Source organism: Corvus kubaryi, unplaced genomic scaffold (genome assembly GCF_017639235.1).
Source record: "Corvus kubaryi isolate FWS band 111438036 unplaced genomic scaffold, C.kubaryi_AGA036_p1.0 71, whole genome shotgun sequence".
NCBI lineage: Eukaryota > Metazoa > Chordata > Aves > Passeriformes > Corvidae > Corvus > Corvus kubaryi.
In genome coordinates, this window is record NW_024582059.1 from 340,151 (window position 1) to 356,477 (window position 16,327).

Sequence of the window (16,327 nt, forward strand, 5' to 3'; positions counted from 1 at the left end):
ATAAAGGTAAAAAAACCCCAAAACACCAAATATAAACCACAACACAGAACAATGACACATCAGTTTTACATAAAATGTTTGGGAGTGTAATCTGGTAAAATACCGAGTGGTGAGACATTTTCCAGTACCTAAATCTGTGATTTGCTTAAATATAATTTACTGAAATTATTAATTCAAACACATGGTTACCATAAATTTTAATTTCTGCTGTATCATTCCTTGCCTATTAGGCACTGGAATGATACAGTCATTCAGGACAGATACACAGTTATAACTTAGAGTTTTACTGTGCTGAACTGCATGTACAAATTTCTTAAGCTTGCACTTTTATGGAAGCCCAGAGAAACAGTTTCCTTCATTTTTATTTTATTGAAAGATTGCATATTATAAGTAATTTTAAAAATTCCAAACTTTTTGTAGCACCTGTGATTCATAACTGGCTATTTAAAAATTGCAGCACAATATGAAGGATTTAAAACAAGAATGAGGAGACAGAAGGAAAAAGATTGCTTCATTTATAAATGCTGTGCTTGAAATGTGGGGTTTGAGCTTGATCCTTTTATTCAAGGGTAGTGGTAGATCTTTCAGGAAAGTCTTGGTTTGCATTTCGTATAAGTTGTATTGGAGGATGGTGAAGTTCATACTGATGGTGAGCCATCTGCTGCTTAACATCTGGGAATCCTAAAACATCAGGACAGTGCGGATACTGCAATATAAAATGACAAGTTAGTGACTAGAAAATCCCCATGGCTAACATCAGCAGAACACTTCTGTTTTCTCTGATAATCTGGGCTATTGCTGCCAAACAGGGTACTCCCTCCCTGCCTGCCCCCTGCCCCAGCTTGCAGCAAATGACAGAGAAGATGTGCAAACTTTGCTGCAGATGTAGAGAACAAAATTCACAGAAGACTGCAAAGCTTTCACTGATAAAGCCCAGGCCTCCTGGTAATTAATTACCAGCTACAGCCTGAGAAGTTGCTCAGAGAGGGGCTTAGACTCATCTTTCCAATTACAGGGTAACTGGTATAGCTTATTCTCCACTGCAACACTGAAGTATTGTACTCCATAAAAATGATCAGCTGCAACATGCCTCCATCTTCAGGCTGACAACCTAGCAAAGCTGATGGCATCTCTGTCCTCACCACTTTCCCATTTGTTATACTAAGAACTAAAACTAACATTTATAGTCTATGTAAAATAAGGACAGTCAAAAAGTGAAGTGTGTGCTGCGTCGTTAGAACCTGAAAACAAACCTCAGGGCCTGAAATTCTTCTGTAACTTGCTTTTTATATTCAGAGCAAGTAACACCTAAAATAACTGCTAGCAAATGACAATTAAAAGAAAACATTAAAAGAAAAATTCTCCAGCCTCTGTAAGTTATAAACATCTAGAACTTTCAAAAAGGGTCCCCACACATACTGAGATATACAAATGCATTTCCTACTTCTGCCAAGGACAATTTTCAATTCCCATTGGTGCCATGAAGATTTTTTGCCTTTTCTTTTATACCCCTGTTATACCTTTTTACAGCTTCTGTATTCTTAGTGCTTTTTGCCTACATTCTTGGACTTGTTTGTTCAGCTAGGAGACAACATTTTAGAAGCTTCGTAGGTAGGGGTTAGTGTGCCCCAGACCCCAAGGTCCTCTCCAGAACACATTCTGTAAACTAAGATAGAACCATCCAGGGGAAGGGGGGGCTCATTCAAGCCTCTCATTGGGGAATTTTTGATAGATATGCTAATTAGTAAGACCTATAATGTTATACCAATTCTTTTGGGGGTGTGCATTGCAGTGTGCATTTCAGTGTATTCGACCTGGATGTAGTACACCTAAGGATCCTTAAAATAAATACCAAGGTAAAATCCCTTTTCCCCTTCTAACTGTGTATGACTCTTGATTTTAAGACCAGGAAAAGGCATCACCATGGGGGATCTCATCAAATTTCTCTATCAAAAAATATTCCCAGTTTCAATACCCTGTGAAAGCAGAGTCTGACCTGAACTTTCACAATATTTGAGGAAAGCACAAGACCTAAATTCTGAGTTTGCAATGTATATGTATACCAAGCACTTTCCCTTTTTAAAAGCTCTGAAGTTCAAGAAAGTACCCAGTGACTTAAGGACCAATTGGACTGGGACTCTGTTCCCTAACTCACAAGAGGAACAGGCTATTTCTGTGGTCCTGCTCCTCATCCTGAAATGTTTCTTGGATTATGATGTAGCTAACCCCTGGCACTCTACAGCTTGGCACCCCCATGCTGCCTTGGTTGTGTGCTTTTTTTCCAATGGGTATTGGGAAGAGACTTCCTCAATTGTGTAGTCTTTTCTCTCTTTGCCAGCCAGTGTCTTTGCTCCAACTAGAGTCTGAAAGTTCCTCTGCAAGCGCCCACTGCATTTCAAAAGCTGAAGGTCTGCTGTCTTTATTACTCCAGCTGCAACCCATGGGAACACACTGGGAGGGATTAAGGGGCATGGTGGCCTGCCTTACCCATTCTCTACCAGAAGGCAGACTTTGTCTTACCATACATCTCCTTTAGGTTATTTGTACAGAACCTTTACAATGAAACAATGTTTACCTCTTTCCTGTCCTTAGAAGATCAAATCCTTCATTGATCTTTGTCCAAGGAAGTGTGTGAGTTATTAATGGATCCAGAACAAACTTTTTCTTCATGTAGTCAGCAACCAGTTTAGGAACTGCATCTTTACTCTTCCAGCCTGAAAAAAACCCCACAGACAATGCATAGTGATATTAAATGCTTCTGAAAATGCATAAAACCCAGGGCAGCTTAAGTTTTTAGATAAACTTTCTATAGCAGAGTAACGGGATGAAATGTTGCAGCCTGGCTTTACCTTTGTAACACAGGGTGCCAGCAGGAAACACATGGGACAAAGCACAGCTGTTCCACGTATCACAAACGCAGCAGAAGAGCAGTACAAATCTCAGTCTTTACAGAATCCATACTTTCCCCCACATTAAACATGGTTTCAACTTAATCACGTTTCATAGAAAAGCCAGAGTGCTGACATCCATGTTGGTAAGTGGAAACTTGATTGTCTGCTCAAAATTGGAGAGTGGGTGGTGGATATGGCTCTCTTCCTACAAGCACCACTAGATAAAGGCGTCATAAATAGTAGCATACCCTTCCAGAGAAACCTGATTTGTTTCTGCTATTTTATTCAGGTGTCTTTTGAATACATGGGAGGACCTGGTTACGAGTGAGAAAACCTGTTGTTGGAAACAAGTTTTCTGTGGCCATCAGCTTTGTGTTGAGTGAGCTAGGACTTGTTGAGTGTGGGACTGCTGGGGCAGCTCCAGAAAGAGAAGGAATGGGAATGGACTGTCGTCAGCTGGCCAGGGGCTAAGCTGGGGTGTGACCTATGTGGAAATCAGCTGGGTATAACCCCTGATGTCCTTTACAGTCCTGACTCTCCATCTCTCCTGCTGTCTCTCCCTCTTTCTATTCATTACATTCTCCGTTTTGCACTTGCTCTTTTTCTCCCCTCCCTCTGTCCTCTCTCCCTCTTCATGATTTTTTCTTTTTTCTTCCTTTATCTTCTATCCTTTATCCCCTCTTATCTTTCTCCTTACCTTTTTTCCTCCTCTTTATTTTTATCTTTCCTCCTCCTTCCCCTCCCCTCCCCCTCCTTTTCTTTTTCTCTTCTTTTTCCTCTCTTCCTTTTTTCTCATTTTCCCCTCTTCTTTCCTCCCTATTTTTCTCTATTTTCTGTCTTTTTATGTCTTCCTTTCTCTTTATCTCTTCTCTTCCCTTTCTTCCCCCATCTCCCTTTCTGTTTTTTCCTTCCTTCTCTTGCCATTAACTAACAGTTCCCATAATTAATTCCCTTTGAACTTCGTCAGCAAAATAGCCATCAATATTACTTCCAATAAGACAGTGTAAGCAATGAATTTGATATATCCTATTTCATTCAAGACAATTTACAAATTTCCCAAGCCAGTTAAATCACATCTTTCCAAGTCCTTACCTCCAAAGACGGAGCCTTTCCAGCTGCGACCAGTGAAGAGGAGCATGGGATCAAAAGTGACCTTTTGTTTTGCAGGGGGCACACCTACAATCACACTGACTCCATAGTTATGCTGGCAACAGGCCAAGGCTGCAGTCTGCATTAGAAACAGAGGGACACCCAGAATCAGGCAAGATTTGTCTTTAGGGCGCAGAAGTTTGAACTCCATTTCCTCCTCTCAGGACTCTGCTTGCAATTCACTTTTTGTAACCACAAAATTCATTTTTTGAAACCCCATCAAAAAATGTCCATTGTATCTGCTCCCACCATTGTATCTGCTCTCATTGGTTAGGTATGTCCTGGCTTTGCTCTCCTCCCCCATTTTGTCTAAGCCATTAGTGATAAGCCACAGTTGGAGAGCAGATAATGAGCTATGTGAAATGTAGCCACCCTGGTTAGGCCAGGGCACTACAATGGCGTTCCCTTTCCTAAATTTCTGAGCATGCGTCTATCCCTGCATCTCAGTGGCCAATAGCTGGACTTAACAGGTTTGAAGTTAGCTCAGTACTTTGCCAGTGGCTCCCAGCTCCTCCTCCTCGGTGTTTGGTGGCTTGGTGAAGAGAGTGCTAATGAGCTAATGCCTTGTGTCAGCCCATCTTTTGGTTGCATACCATGGTATCCTCACGGCCGATGACCTCAAAGGAATAGTCCACACCCTGCCCTGTCATTTCCATCAACACCTCGTGGATGGGCTTATTGAAATCTTTAGGGTTGATGCAGTCGGTGGCTCCCAGCTCCTTGGCCTTGGCAAACTTGTCCTTGTTGATGTCCACGGCAATGATGCGAGAAGCTCCAGCCACCTTGCAGCCCATGACAACAGAGAGGCCAACTCCTCCGAGGCCGAAGACGGCACAGGTGGAGCCTGATTCCACCTATAATAATAACAACCACGTAAACATGGCACATTGTTACAGGCTAGGGAAAATACCATGCATTTCCTCATTATCAACATGATTTCACTTAAGCCACTTCTTGCAATTTAGAGATTACCCGCTGAGAAGGAATTTGCACATGCATAACTGCTAGTGCAGTAGCCAACTATACTGTTATAATCTACACATGACTAAGAGAAATTGTCCCTAAAATACATTTCTGAGACCAGAATTCTGTTTTCATTATATGTCTCATCTTCGGCTTAGACACACCTTTTTTTTAATGATGCTTTATATTCCAGTTGTGTTAAGATCTGTAATGTCACTCCACTGTAGACAGGGCCAGCTCTAAAAGTCACATTCATGAATTGCTACAAATTGAGTGTTGCATATATAGGCTTCTATGTATTCCTAGACTTCAGTTACAATGAGCTCTGTTGTAACATTTTTCTAGGGGTGATAAAGCTATGAGGGAAAACTTTATAGATGGTAATAGGTAATTTTACTGGATTTTGAATTGAAGACTTCTGAGTACCCTAGAGACAGAATCTGAAGTAGGTAAAGAAGTAGTATCTTCTTTCCACACTGAACTAAACAGAGTCAATACTTCCTGGCTGCCATGCTGATGATCCACTTGCAGGCCACACAATCTTGAACAGACCCCATAAAATATCAGAAACACCCACCACCATATTTACCTTGGCAGTCTGCAGAGCAGCCCCATAACCTGTTGAAAATCCACAGCCAATTAGACAAACTTTGTCCAGAGGAGCAGCAGAATCGATTTTGGCCACAGCAGATTCATGCACTACTGTGTATTCAGTGAAGGTACTTGTACCAAGAAAATGGTGAATTGCTTTTCCTTTACAGGTGAATCTAGTGGTACCATCAGGCATTAATCCAGCACTTGTACCAAGGCTGTTTGAAAGATGACCAGAAATAACGGCAAGTGAGATTTGTTGTGTGTAATCAGTTTTGTGTAAAGTAAAATCTAATTAGGGTTGTAAGTAATCCAGGAAAACTCACTCAGTTTTACTGCACAGGTTACCCTTGGTGTTTAAACAACTCTTGCACTCCCCACACTGTGGAACAAAGAGTGGAATAACCTTGTCTCCTAGGAATAAAACAGTAATGACAGAGGATTAAAAAAAGGCAAACAAGAAGCATGCAGGTAAGAACATGAAGTGAGTGTATTTAATCCCCAGGTAAATGTGCACTAGGAGTGCAGTGATGGTTTTATTTCCTTCTTCTGTAATGAACCGTCTCTGTATTTTATATAGAGGACATAATTAGGGCAAATTTATGACAAGTAATTTTGATATGCAAAATTCCTGATGTCTTTCCACAGAACTGAGTCAGACCTATGTCATAAAATCATGTTATCTACTGAGACTTCTGAAGTACTTGCTCAGCAGTTTATTGCATCTCCTGTGTAAAAAGAAGGTAGTCATACACCTTCTTTTAGTAAGGAAATTGAGATAAAAATTGACATCCACTAAAACAGCAGATTGGAGTGCCAGGATAACAGGGCTGTAAACTGTGCATACAAAGAATGGGGAATTAAGCATTAATTTGCATTATTTTGAGCATCTTTGCTATATAGCAGTCCTCTTACTGTTGCTCTGAGTAAAAACAGGTAAAATACTTGTCTGAGAAGCAGTGGCACACACAAGCTAAACCAACATCTCTAATTCTCTAGCACAATTATGTGATTAACAAAGTAGCACATAGCTTCCCAGTGCAATTTTTTACCCCTGTGCAATTTCCACAGCAATGATATATGGTAAATATCTAATAATCTCTAAACAGGTATTTCCTAATACAGATTAGTTTATGATTCGCCAATTTTAAAATGTAGCTAATCCTTGACACATTGAAAGTCAAGGGAAATTTTTGATTTCCACTAAAAAATGAAAAATGCCTACAGAACATTAAATGCCCCCACTACCTCAACCCTGAGTTAACTTAGAACTGTGACATGGGCTTAGTAATCACTTTGCTAAAGAAATATTGCACAAGTTGAAGCCTTTTTTCAGAACATGGAGGTGTAAATTAAGCAACATCTGAGAAATGTGATTCTGTGCATGTATGTCTTCAGGCCTGCTATTTCAGCTCACCTGGAAACACAGGGCAGCTAGAACTAGACAACAGAGAGATTTATGAACCGAGACATAAGAGAAAAACCAGCTAGAGCTATCACTAAAATTTGCAATATGCATTTTATTTGGAGTTAAAGCAGAAATCTGTAATAAGAATTTTTCTTATACATACCAATCTGCTTTGGACAAACTTTATACTTGTCAGTATGGACAAAGACACTGGAAGTACAGAGATGTTAAAAGTGAACTACTCAGGTATCATAGCAAACTGCCTGAAAATTGAGAGATTCTGTGTAGATTTTTTTCACTGCATATTTTCTCTTAAAATTTAGCCCTTGTTAGAATTTTTTCAGTCCTATAAAATGTACAGGAATCACAGCTCATCTTGCAGCAGTTGGCTGAAAATTGTCATCTTTCACTGACTATCTACGCGCTGTAGTTCAAAGAGAATGTAGGGAGAGGAGCAGCTGGTCCAGATGAGCATCCTCAGAGCAACTCAGCCCTCAGGAAGCAGTGCTGCCTCACCTGCACTGGTGCTGCTCACCTGCAAAGCCTGCAGCAGGGTGGGCACCCCTGTTTTGCCCTGATGCTTTTAAAAGACCTAAGTTCTGATCTACTGAAGTCAGTGGATTATTTAGGTGTTAGGACAATTAAAAGAAGGTGCTTTATTGCGTAGCGCTTTGCCTTATTCTTGAGAAAGGTGAGCTGTATAAATGGTGTTCAAAGAACCTGCAGCTAATGCCTGATTTCATAACAACAGCAAAGACTCTTCATTCTTAGTCACATGACCGAAAAAGCACTACGTATGTGGAAAGCAAGCTGCAGATGTTTTTGCCAAAACCAAAAGAAATTGAGTAGAAAATCTGAAAGTAAATCAATATTGGGAACACAGAAAGGTGTAAACAGCAGGTTTATATCCTTTGAGGTACCCTTTATGAAATTGAAATTGGAATATTTTCCTGTGCAATAAAAATATTCATGAATGTAATAATCTTTGACTTCAGGAGGAGTCTGGAAACTCAGCACAGGGTTTGTTTCCAGTGCTGTTTCATACCTGGTTTGATCAAAGTCACTCCTTGCCCAACACTCTCCACAACACCAGCTGCTTCATGCCCAAGAATTATTGGAAAAGGCATAACCAGTACACCAGTTATCACATGGTCATCAGAGCGACAGATCCCAGTGGCCATAATCTGATTTACAGGAAAGACAAGAATATTTCTGTGTTTAACTATGTCACGTCATATGCAGAAGCGAAATTGTATTTTACATTTGGAGAAGCCACTTGCTCCCCTCTAAAACTCAATATGCACACAATAAATCTACAGGTAAAACAGATTTGGTTGTGTGATTTAAGACTTTTGTGGTATGTATTAGTCTTTAATCTACAGGGCAAAGCTCCTTTGTGAATGTTTGCTGTGCAGTACTGAGCTCTATAGGGAGTCGGATGGATTTTCTGTTGAACGTTCTAGCAATACAATTGTATAGGGGGAACAGAATAAATTATTCCTACTATTTATAGATAAATAGATAAAAAGAAAAGTGTGTAATATTATGTAAATGTAAAATTATGTAAATACAAATTAACCTTCACATAGTATTTATAAACATAGAAATATTGTGTATATTTTATATTTATTATATTTAGATTATATGCCAATATATCATAGATATTGTATATAAATTATGTATTATACAATGATTTTTTATTCTAAATAATTACATAATTCTATTATTGTATTGTTTATATATTTTAAATATTTGCGTATGTTTCATTAAAAGAATTAGGCTACACGTAGTATTTTAGATGATATTTTGTCTTTTCTTGCAGCTAGAACAGCAGTATTTCTTTTGAAACATTCAGGTGTGTATTTACAACTTTTATTCTGACAAATGGATTTGTCAACCCCATGAGAGGGTTTTCCTCATGTGTGTAACACTTGAAACTACTCGTAAATGAAGGCAGCTGCTGAATTCCACTGAGGCCAATATCCAGGTAAAAGACGAAGCTCTCTGCCCTATTGAGCTATTTCCTAGCACAAGTTCAATCAAGTGAAAAAATTTTCTTGCTCCACTCTATAGGAAATTCTGATTTTTGCCTTGTACTGTAATTTTTTCAGCGTGTTAGAAAAACAGATGTCAGTTAATATAAAATCCAACACTGAAAACCTTCTCTTTAAAAAAAAAAAGAACTTCATTATCAAATTTAGGACTTTGAACATGTTACATAGGAGCTCACTGACTAGTAACTACTTACTAGTAGAATGTTTTCTGACTGGGTCTTAAAAATTTATAGGACTAATTCTGATTAAAAGCAGGACAGAATGCAAGTCATAGGAGTTGTTTTAAATTTTAGTTTTAGTACCTTTATGCGAACTTCATGTTCTTTTGGTGGGGCAACTTCCACTTCCTCAATACTGAACGGTTTATTGGCTTCCCACAGCACTGCTGCCTTGCATTTAATAACCTGCAAACAAAGCAAACGGGAATGGCACTTGCATTTTCAAGTCATCACGCAGACAGATTCTTCCGTTTCTGCATGTGAAGCTCCTGCTCATATTTGTGGAGAAGAGAGGGAAAAGTACAGGGAAAAAATCCCAAACAAAACAACCAAAAAGTCAACACCAAAGGTCAGTGTAAGCCTATTTTTTTCACCCTTGAAGATCATGTCTGACTTTGCTCATATTTCTGTCACATCAAGTTTTCAGCTGCATGTGTAATACTCTCCTAGGATAACAGGATACCTTACCCATTCTCATTGCTCCTTTGCTAACTTCCTTGGTGGATTTCTTTTGCGGCGTTGAATTACTTGTCTATATTTGTATCTTCTTAAAGATGGCACACTAAATGATGTCACTTCTCAGGCTGTGATAAAGTCTGTATTGCCTAGAACTGCCTGTGTTGGGAACTGAAATTGCTAAAAATGGAATTCAGAGCCTTGTACAGATTTATGAACATTCTAGTAGAGCCCGAGTTCAGCCACGAGGTGATGGCTGAAAGGGCACCTCTGCAAACTGACGTACCACTCCACAGAGGTAATCTGAAACAGTCCCTTTAGTGTATATTATCCATGCTACAGTACCCTCCTTCTCAGAAGGGATGTTTAACTCAGGTGGGGTTACTACCCAACTATCCAAGACAGCTTTTTTTTTCTTCTGTTAGACTGAAGTCTGTCCATTAACTCTTCAGGCTTTGTCCTGGTACTGACAGGCTTTAGGGCTCCTCTGGCCATCTGCCACTGAGAGAAAAATGCCCTCAGAAAAGAGAAGAGCATTGTCCACACCTCATCCTAGGCTCTCAAACAGGTTTCCTCCCTGCAAGCTCAATCCTAGTGTATTCAAAACCAGTGGGACCTCTCTGTCCCCATAATTGCTGATCTTCTGTGGAGGTGTTTAAAGATCTCATCCTAGTTCTTTAAACAGCCCCAGGCCCTGAAATATGATTTTCCTGAGTGACGTATTATTAAGGCCTCAGTCACTCTGTTAAGTCTGTTGACTGCAAGTTTTCAGGTGGCATTATCTTGAGAAAGAAATGGAGAGGAATCAAGCCCATGATGCAAGAAATTTAGCACATGCACGTTTATCCTGTGTGACTGGGACAACTTAACATCGGTGTGCTGCAAAATTCGCAGGGGAAAACAACAAACAAACCAAATTTTTAGTATCAAAGGCTTTTGAAGTAGTAGAAATAATGTCTGATTATCCACAAACTGAAAACTGGTAACAAAGGAAATAATTACTAGGAAACGCTAAACATATGAAATAAAATAGCGGGCTTTCAGCATCTAGACACGGAGTAGGATGGGCACAATGCTTTTGTCCTGGGGTGACTGTGTGATACTGCATTCTGTATCATCTGCCCTGGGCCAGACATGAGTCCTGTGCCTTCCTGTGTCTTTAAGCTGTTTCTTAGGAGAGGGGGGAGAGAAGCCAGGCAAATTTTTTGGAGCAGTTTGTGCTCAAGGACACACACACTCCCCTGCGTTCCTGCTGCTACAGAGCTGAGGAAGCACCTTCCTGCTTTTTCCCAGCTCTGGGCTCCTTTTCTCAGGAGAGAGACAGAGAGTTAAAACTCTTTGCTTTGTAGCTAGCCTGCTAGCTGAGGCAAGAACTTTTCTTGGGACTGTTCTGCTCCGGTCTGGAACAACATCACCAGGAGGCCCCACACTGTGGCCCAGAGGGGGCCATGCCGAACCCCAGCTCCGGAGAGGGCAGAGCCACATCCACAGAAAGGACTCTGAAATCTACCCAGGTTTCTTCTCCACAGCGAGAGGTTTTATTATTTAACATTATTCACTCTTTTCTGTGCCTGCGTGCACCCTGCTTGTTAAATAAATGGGTTTTTTTTCACTTTCCTCTGAGGAATTTTTTTTTTTCCCGAACCTGGTGAGGGAGGGGCTGCTGAAATCTGCCTTCTATTAGAGGATACGTTCATTTCGGACATTTTCCTCCAAATTTGTCTCAAACTGGGACAGCTTTGAAAAAAACTGCCTCAAGAGATATTTGCACTAAATTTACATTTAATGTTTAGATGCAAGTGTGATTTGTGAAAAAATCACAAGTGTGGTCAAAGGTCACATTTCAAAGGGCACCATTTTCCAGGACACTTACTTTTAAAAAAAAAAAGGCAGTTTATGTATTTATATTGTATTCCACATAGCACAGTGGTGATTTCATGACTTGCACATGCAAAGCACATGTAGAGTTTCTAAGAACAAAGGTGGCCAGAGGTGGATTGCCAAGAACAAACAAATCTCTCCTGAAATTCAACATTAGTTGACTTTGTATTGTTTAGTCCCTGTGAGCTTTTACAGATTGGAACAGGATCCCCCACATGCAGCAACAGCACCCTATCACCCACTTCATCTGCTAAGACAAGCACAGGCTTAACAGTTTTTTACCCTGCTCATGTGTTCTACCAGCCATGTAAGTTACTGTGGCAGAGGAGGGCAGGTGTAGAAACACACCCTTGTACAGGACACAAGAACTATGCTGCTTGGTTACATAAATTGCACTGTAACACCCGTGTTATTCCAAGACAAACACAGTGAAATCGAGGCAGTTAAGTTACATCACACCACTTCATTTACCATGCTCTGTTCAATGCTGAGTAGAGGACTGAACTTGGTGAATTTACCTACAAGTGAGCTACAATTAATTTTGCACTTGCAGTAACTCAGAGTTAAAGAGAGCATTTTTTTCCCTGTCTGTCGTTCTGTTTGGTTTTGCAATAGTGAAGACAGCTGGCAGTAACAGCAAATGATCCCGGTACTTTCTTAAGGCACATTCCGGCAAGATACATGTTTTCAGTTGTTTTCCATTTCTAGTTTCTTGTCTCTTAACCCTTCTTGCAGGTCCCTGGGTGTACATTAGCATCTTGCCAGTAGTGCAAGAAAGAACATGTATTGGTATTAACCTCCATCTCTCTTGTAATCTAATTTCTAGCAAAGATATAACTACTCACTTCAATTCCAGCTCAGTATCGCGTTGCACGCGGAATTGACTTCTGGTCTTTGTTAACTAAAGTTTGGGACTTGTTATACACATATTCAAATTTAATGACTGTCCTAACGTCAGCACAATTCATCCCAAAATTTAACACAATATTAACTATGTCTTTTTTCTGGAAAAATGAGCTGATATGAATTATAAATAAACTAAAAATAGTTTAAATTACTGTAGGATCTCAGAAGGGAAACTGGTAGAGCAGATAAATACATGGATCTAAACCCTTAGTACATTCTATCATATTTTAAACTATCAAATCAGAGATTAAAAATAGTTTGCTATCCCAGAGGGGATGTTATTCTTATTCTGGTGCTGTTATCTTGTCTTGCTTCAAATAAACTATTGCCTTGAAGAGTTAATAACTATTTCCTAGGAAAGTACAGCAACCTGCAAATAAAAGCAGCTCTTCTGTACCAGCTTCATCCTAAACTCTAATCTGTGCTATACCACCAGGATTTACGGTGTCCCCACAAAGAATTCACGTTCAAAAATGCATTACTCAGCTGCAGCAAAGAAACTTTCCTAATACAAGCTGTTGCTTACTTTGCCTGCTGTGCTCATGTTGACTGGTGTGCCTGTTTCGACTCTTGCCACTGCTGGTATCTTGCACCAAGAGCTCAGTCAGCCCCAGAGCAGCTAGGTTGCTGGTACTGCAAGTCCTCTCCAGCACACTGGAAGCTGGTTGTGTGAAGCGCTCCTGCAAGTGGACTGCTCTGATCTTTTAGCCGAGCCTCCCAGCTCATGAGTCCCACCCCTTAATCAGAAAAAGTGCTAGGATCAGAGTAAACCACTCATCTGATGAAACCTCACTCTTTCAGTGCTTCTGTCTTCTTGATTCCTCTGTCATGGTCTTTCGTACCCTTTTTTGCAGCCCACCTGTGGTTGCCCTCAATGTCATGGGACAAATGCAACAGCCCTGGCTGGAAGCTATTTCCCTTCTTCCACCTCCCTGAGAGCTGCTCGCCAAACCCACTGCTCTCAGGGGCACTGTAGGTGCAAAGAGGAAAGGGGAGAGTGGTTCTTAAACTCACAGCAGCAGGGACACAGTGAGAACATGAAAGCTTTGCTGATGAACTCTGGTCACACAACAGCCCAGCTCATGTATTAAAACATGGGATTGTGCAAGCTGCTTCAGAAACATACACTGACTGTGCAGCTGCAGCGGTGCCTGCTCCTGAGTTCTTAGTTTTACCGTCCAGCTACTCATTAATCTGTTGGAATGGCTGTCACTTCACTGTGTCCAAGGACAATGTGCCAATCATGCTGATGGGAAAACTAAAGTCAGTAAGTCAGAAGTGCTGCCACAGAATGTGTTTCTTACCACGTGCAACACCCTGCTTGATCTGTGAGTGTCTGACCCATCAATACCTGTGAGCACAGCCCCCATCACTGCTCACATGCCCACACATTTGCCCTCTCCTGGCACTAAGTGCTGGTGCAAGGGATTGAGTGGAGGTCAGCGTTGGAAAAGTCCGGCGACTGCGGCAGGGGGAGAAATTGCAGAACAGCCAATATGGTTGATAAAAGCAAGCTCCGTTTATTAGCAATCCAGAGGCACTTAAATAGTATCTCAGCTTGTTAACTCTTAAGTGGCATAAACCTATCAAAGCACATTTCTGCTTCTACATAATTAGACTACATTGGCAAGCTTCTACTAGTTATGTTATGATTAAAGAATTCAGAGTTCACCCTCCCTTCTCCTGGTCAGTACATCTTATCTGCACAGCCGCACATCCTAAAAACTCCCTTCTTGTTCCCAGGCTTGTTTCTTACACAGGTGCTTTCTCATGCAGGCGGTGTCTCACACTAGCCTTTCCTTGCAGGCCTTTTGCTTGTACAGTTCCCATAATTCTATCAATGACTCATGCCCCTGATCCTCTAACTATTCTTCAGTAATTCCCCCTTTTTCTTTTTGTACAAGCAATACTTGATTGGTCACAGATGTAGTGACTTTGTATATCATCTTCTGCAAGCATTGGCATAGGCAAGGTAAGCACACTATTATTAACAATATTACTAGTCCTACAGTAATCAAATGCTACACAAATAAAACTAGCCATGATTTTAAACCTAGTAACTTTAACCATCTTTTTAAGCCGAGACCATCTTCTTTCTGTAATTGGGTGGTTAATTGATGTAACTTACTTATCTGCTTGTGAATTAGGACAGAGTGGTTAGAAAGATTTATATAGCACATACCTTAGAACTTTTCACAGCTGTGGCTGTGAGCTAATAGTAGAAAATCAATTGCTACTTAATTTTATAATATTGTATGTCTAACACTAGTAACATTTACACTTAACTCATCAAGCATTTGCAAAGTTATGTTTAACTTACCCCTCTCCCAGCAAGCAAGTTTATGCAAAATAGCATAAGCCCTGGCTGCTAAAGTACCAGGTAAAAACATAAATGCTAGCCAAACTGACTGTTTTCACTTGATCTAAATGGGCAGACAGCTGATTGAAAATGTCTGCTAATGCTCTTGTTTCAAGACAGTCAAAAAACAATTTTTCACTTTACTTCTGTGTTTGGTGTTATACCCAAAAATTTATGCAACTCTCCTTTTTAGTTTTGTCTTTGGAGAAAGTTCTCCGACACCCACCACAAGTCACTAGCAACCACCCAGGGCAGCTGTTACATTCGCCCCAGAGTCTCGCTATTTCTCCTGCTATGGAGAGTGGTGGATCTGGCAAGTCCTCAGCTCCTTCACTCAGTCACGTCTGCAGCCTCTCCCAAGGCTCCTCGGGACAGAGGTCTCAGAGTTCTAGCTGTTGAAGTAGTGGCGTCACTTTCCTCAGGAGCTGATGCTGACTTTGCCTTCTTGCTTTGGGGTCCTGCAGCACAGCACCACTTGCTGGGCACCTCTCTGGTTAGTGATGCAGGGATGACTTGTCCCTGTTGTTGCAGGACATTCTGCAGCATTGCAGTCCATGTTCGTTCCCAGAGCAGGAACTGTGAAGGGGTTAACAACAACTGTACGATGCTGATGTAGTAATTTGAACACAGGACATCTGCTGTAAAGATAGACTGCAAAATGCTTCGTGTAGATAAGTCAGCAAGCTTTCTGATTACTTCTTGCATCATTTCTTGGTGTTTCTCCCTCTTTTGGGGCTGAGCTCCGGCAGCCCTGGCTGGCTTTGGCTTTGCAGGCGATGAAACCGCAGAAGCCGCTCTGCTGCCGGATGTTCTGCTGTTCGGCGGGGGGCGTTGCTCTCTGCCGCTTTTGTCTGGGCTTTAGGACCGCTCCGTTGCTCTGCCGCTTTCAGCAGGGCACCCGGACTGCCTGTGTCTCCTTGGCCCGCCTGCGCCCCACCCCCTGGGTCTGGTGGCTCTGCTTCCGCGTTCGCGACCATTTCTCCCTCAGATGTCGGAGGGGTAACATCCTGCTCTGCCGAGTTTAGCAGCTCCGCTCCGGTCTCTGCCCGCCGCTCCGTAAGACCCCGTCTGTTCCTTTCCCGGAGCCGCTACAGCCAGCGTTGCCACTCTCTAAAGTCTCTATGGCGGCTGCGGCCACTGTCTTTTCTGTTTTTTATCTCTGTGAGAGTGCTAGTTACTGCTCTCCAGGTTACTTTGAGAGCTTTTGCTTCTTTAGCTTTCTTTTTAAACGATCTTGGATCAGCTAGTTCCTTATAAAGGTTTACTTCCTTAAGTCCCCGCTTTTCAAAAAAGCGTAAAAATAAATCAAGGGCCACCTCTGTTTCCGTATCTGCGTCCTACCGCAAGTCTGCGTCTCACCACAATATCTGCGTCCCACCGCAATATCTGCGTCTCACCGCAATCTGTGTCTAACCGCAATTCCGCGTCTAACCGCAATCTCTGTGTCTAAC

The 16,327-nt window shown here is 41.3% G+C and overlaps 1 protein-coding gene and 1 long non-coding RNA gene across 4 annotated transcripts in view; one reads left to right on the top strand and one right to left on the bottom strand.

Annotated features, from left to right (window-relative positions):
• Positions 1-344: 344 nt before the first annotated feature.
• On the bottom strand, positions 345-13,211 carry LOC121674916 (alcohol dehydrogenase 1). 2 transcript variants are annotated; one of them, XM_042049742.1, is made up of 9 exons: positions 13,044-13,211; positions 9,359-9,460; positions 8,048-8,186; positions 5,921-6,008; positions 5,593-5,812; positions 4,634-4,894; positions 3,984-4,119; positions 2,576-2,714; positions 345-706 (listed from the first exon to the last, which is right to left on the bottom strand). In XM_042049742.1, exons 1-9 carry the CDS (start codon positions 13,059-13,061, stop codon positions 682-684), a joined length of 1,128 nt encoding a protein of 375 aa, XP_041905676.1. In that variant the 5' UTR covers positions 13,062-13,211; the 3' UTR covers positions 345-681. The 2 variants fall into 2 exon arrangements, with proteins under 2 accessions (XP_041905676.1, XP_041905677.1); XM_042049743.1 differs by having other exon boundaries at positions 4,634-4,890; positions 5,589-5,812.
• The window catches only part of LOC121674922, a 9,328-nt gene continuing 2,438 nt past the window's right edge, over positions 9,438-16,327 (top strand). Inside the window, exon 1 of one of the 2 annotated variants that reach the window (XR_006019895.1) lies at positions 9,438-9,623. This is a non-coding gene — a long non-coding RNA (uncharacterized LOC121674922). Of the gene's footprint in view, positions 9,624-15,573; positions 15,933-16,327 lie in introns of those variants that run through there. The other variant, XR_006019896.1, reaches the window with a different exon arrangement.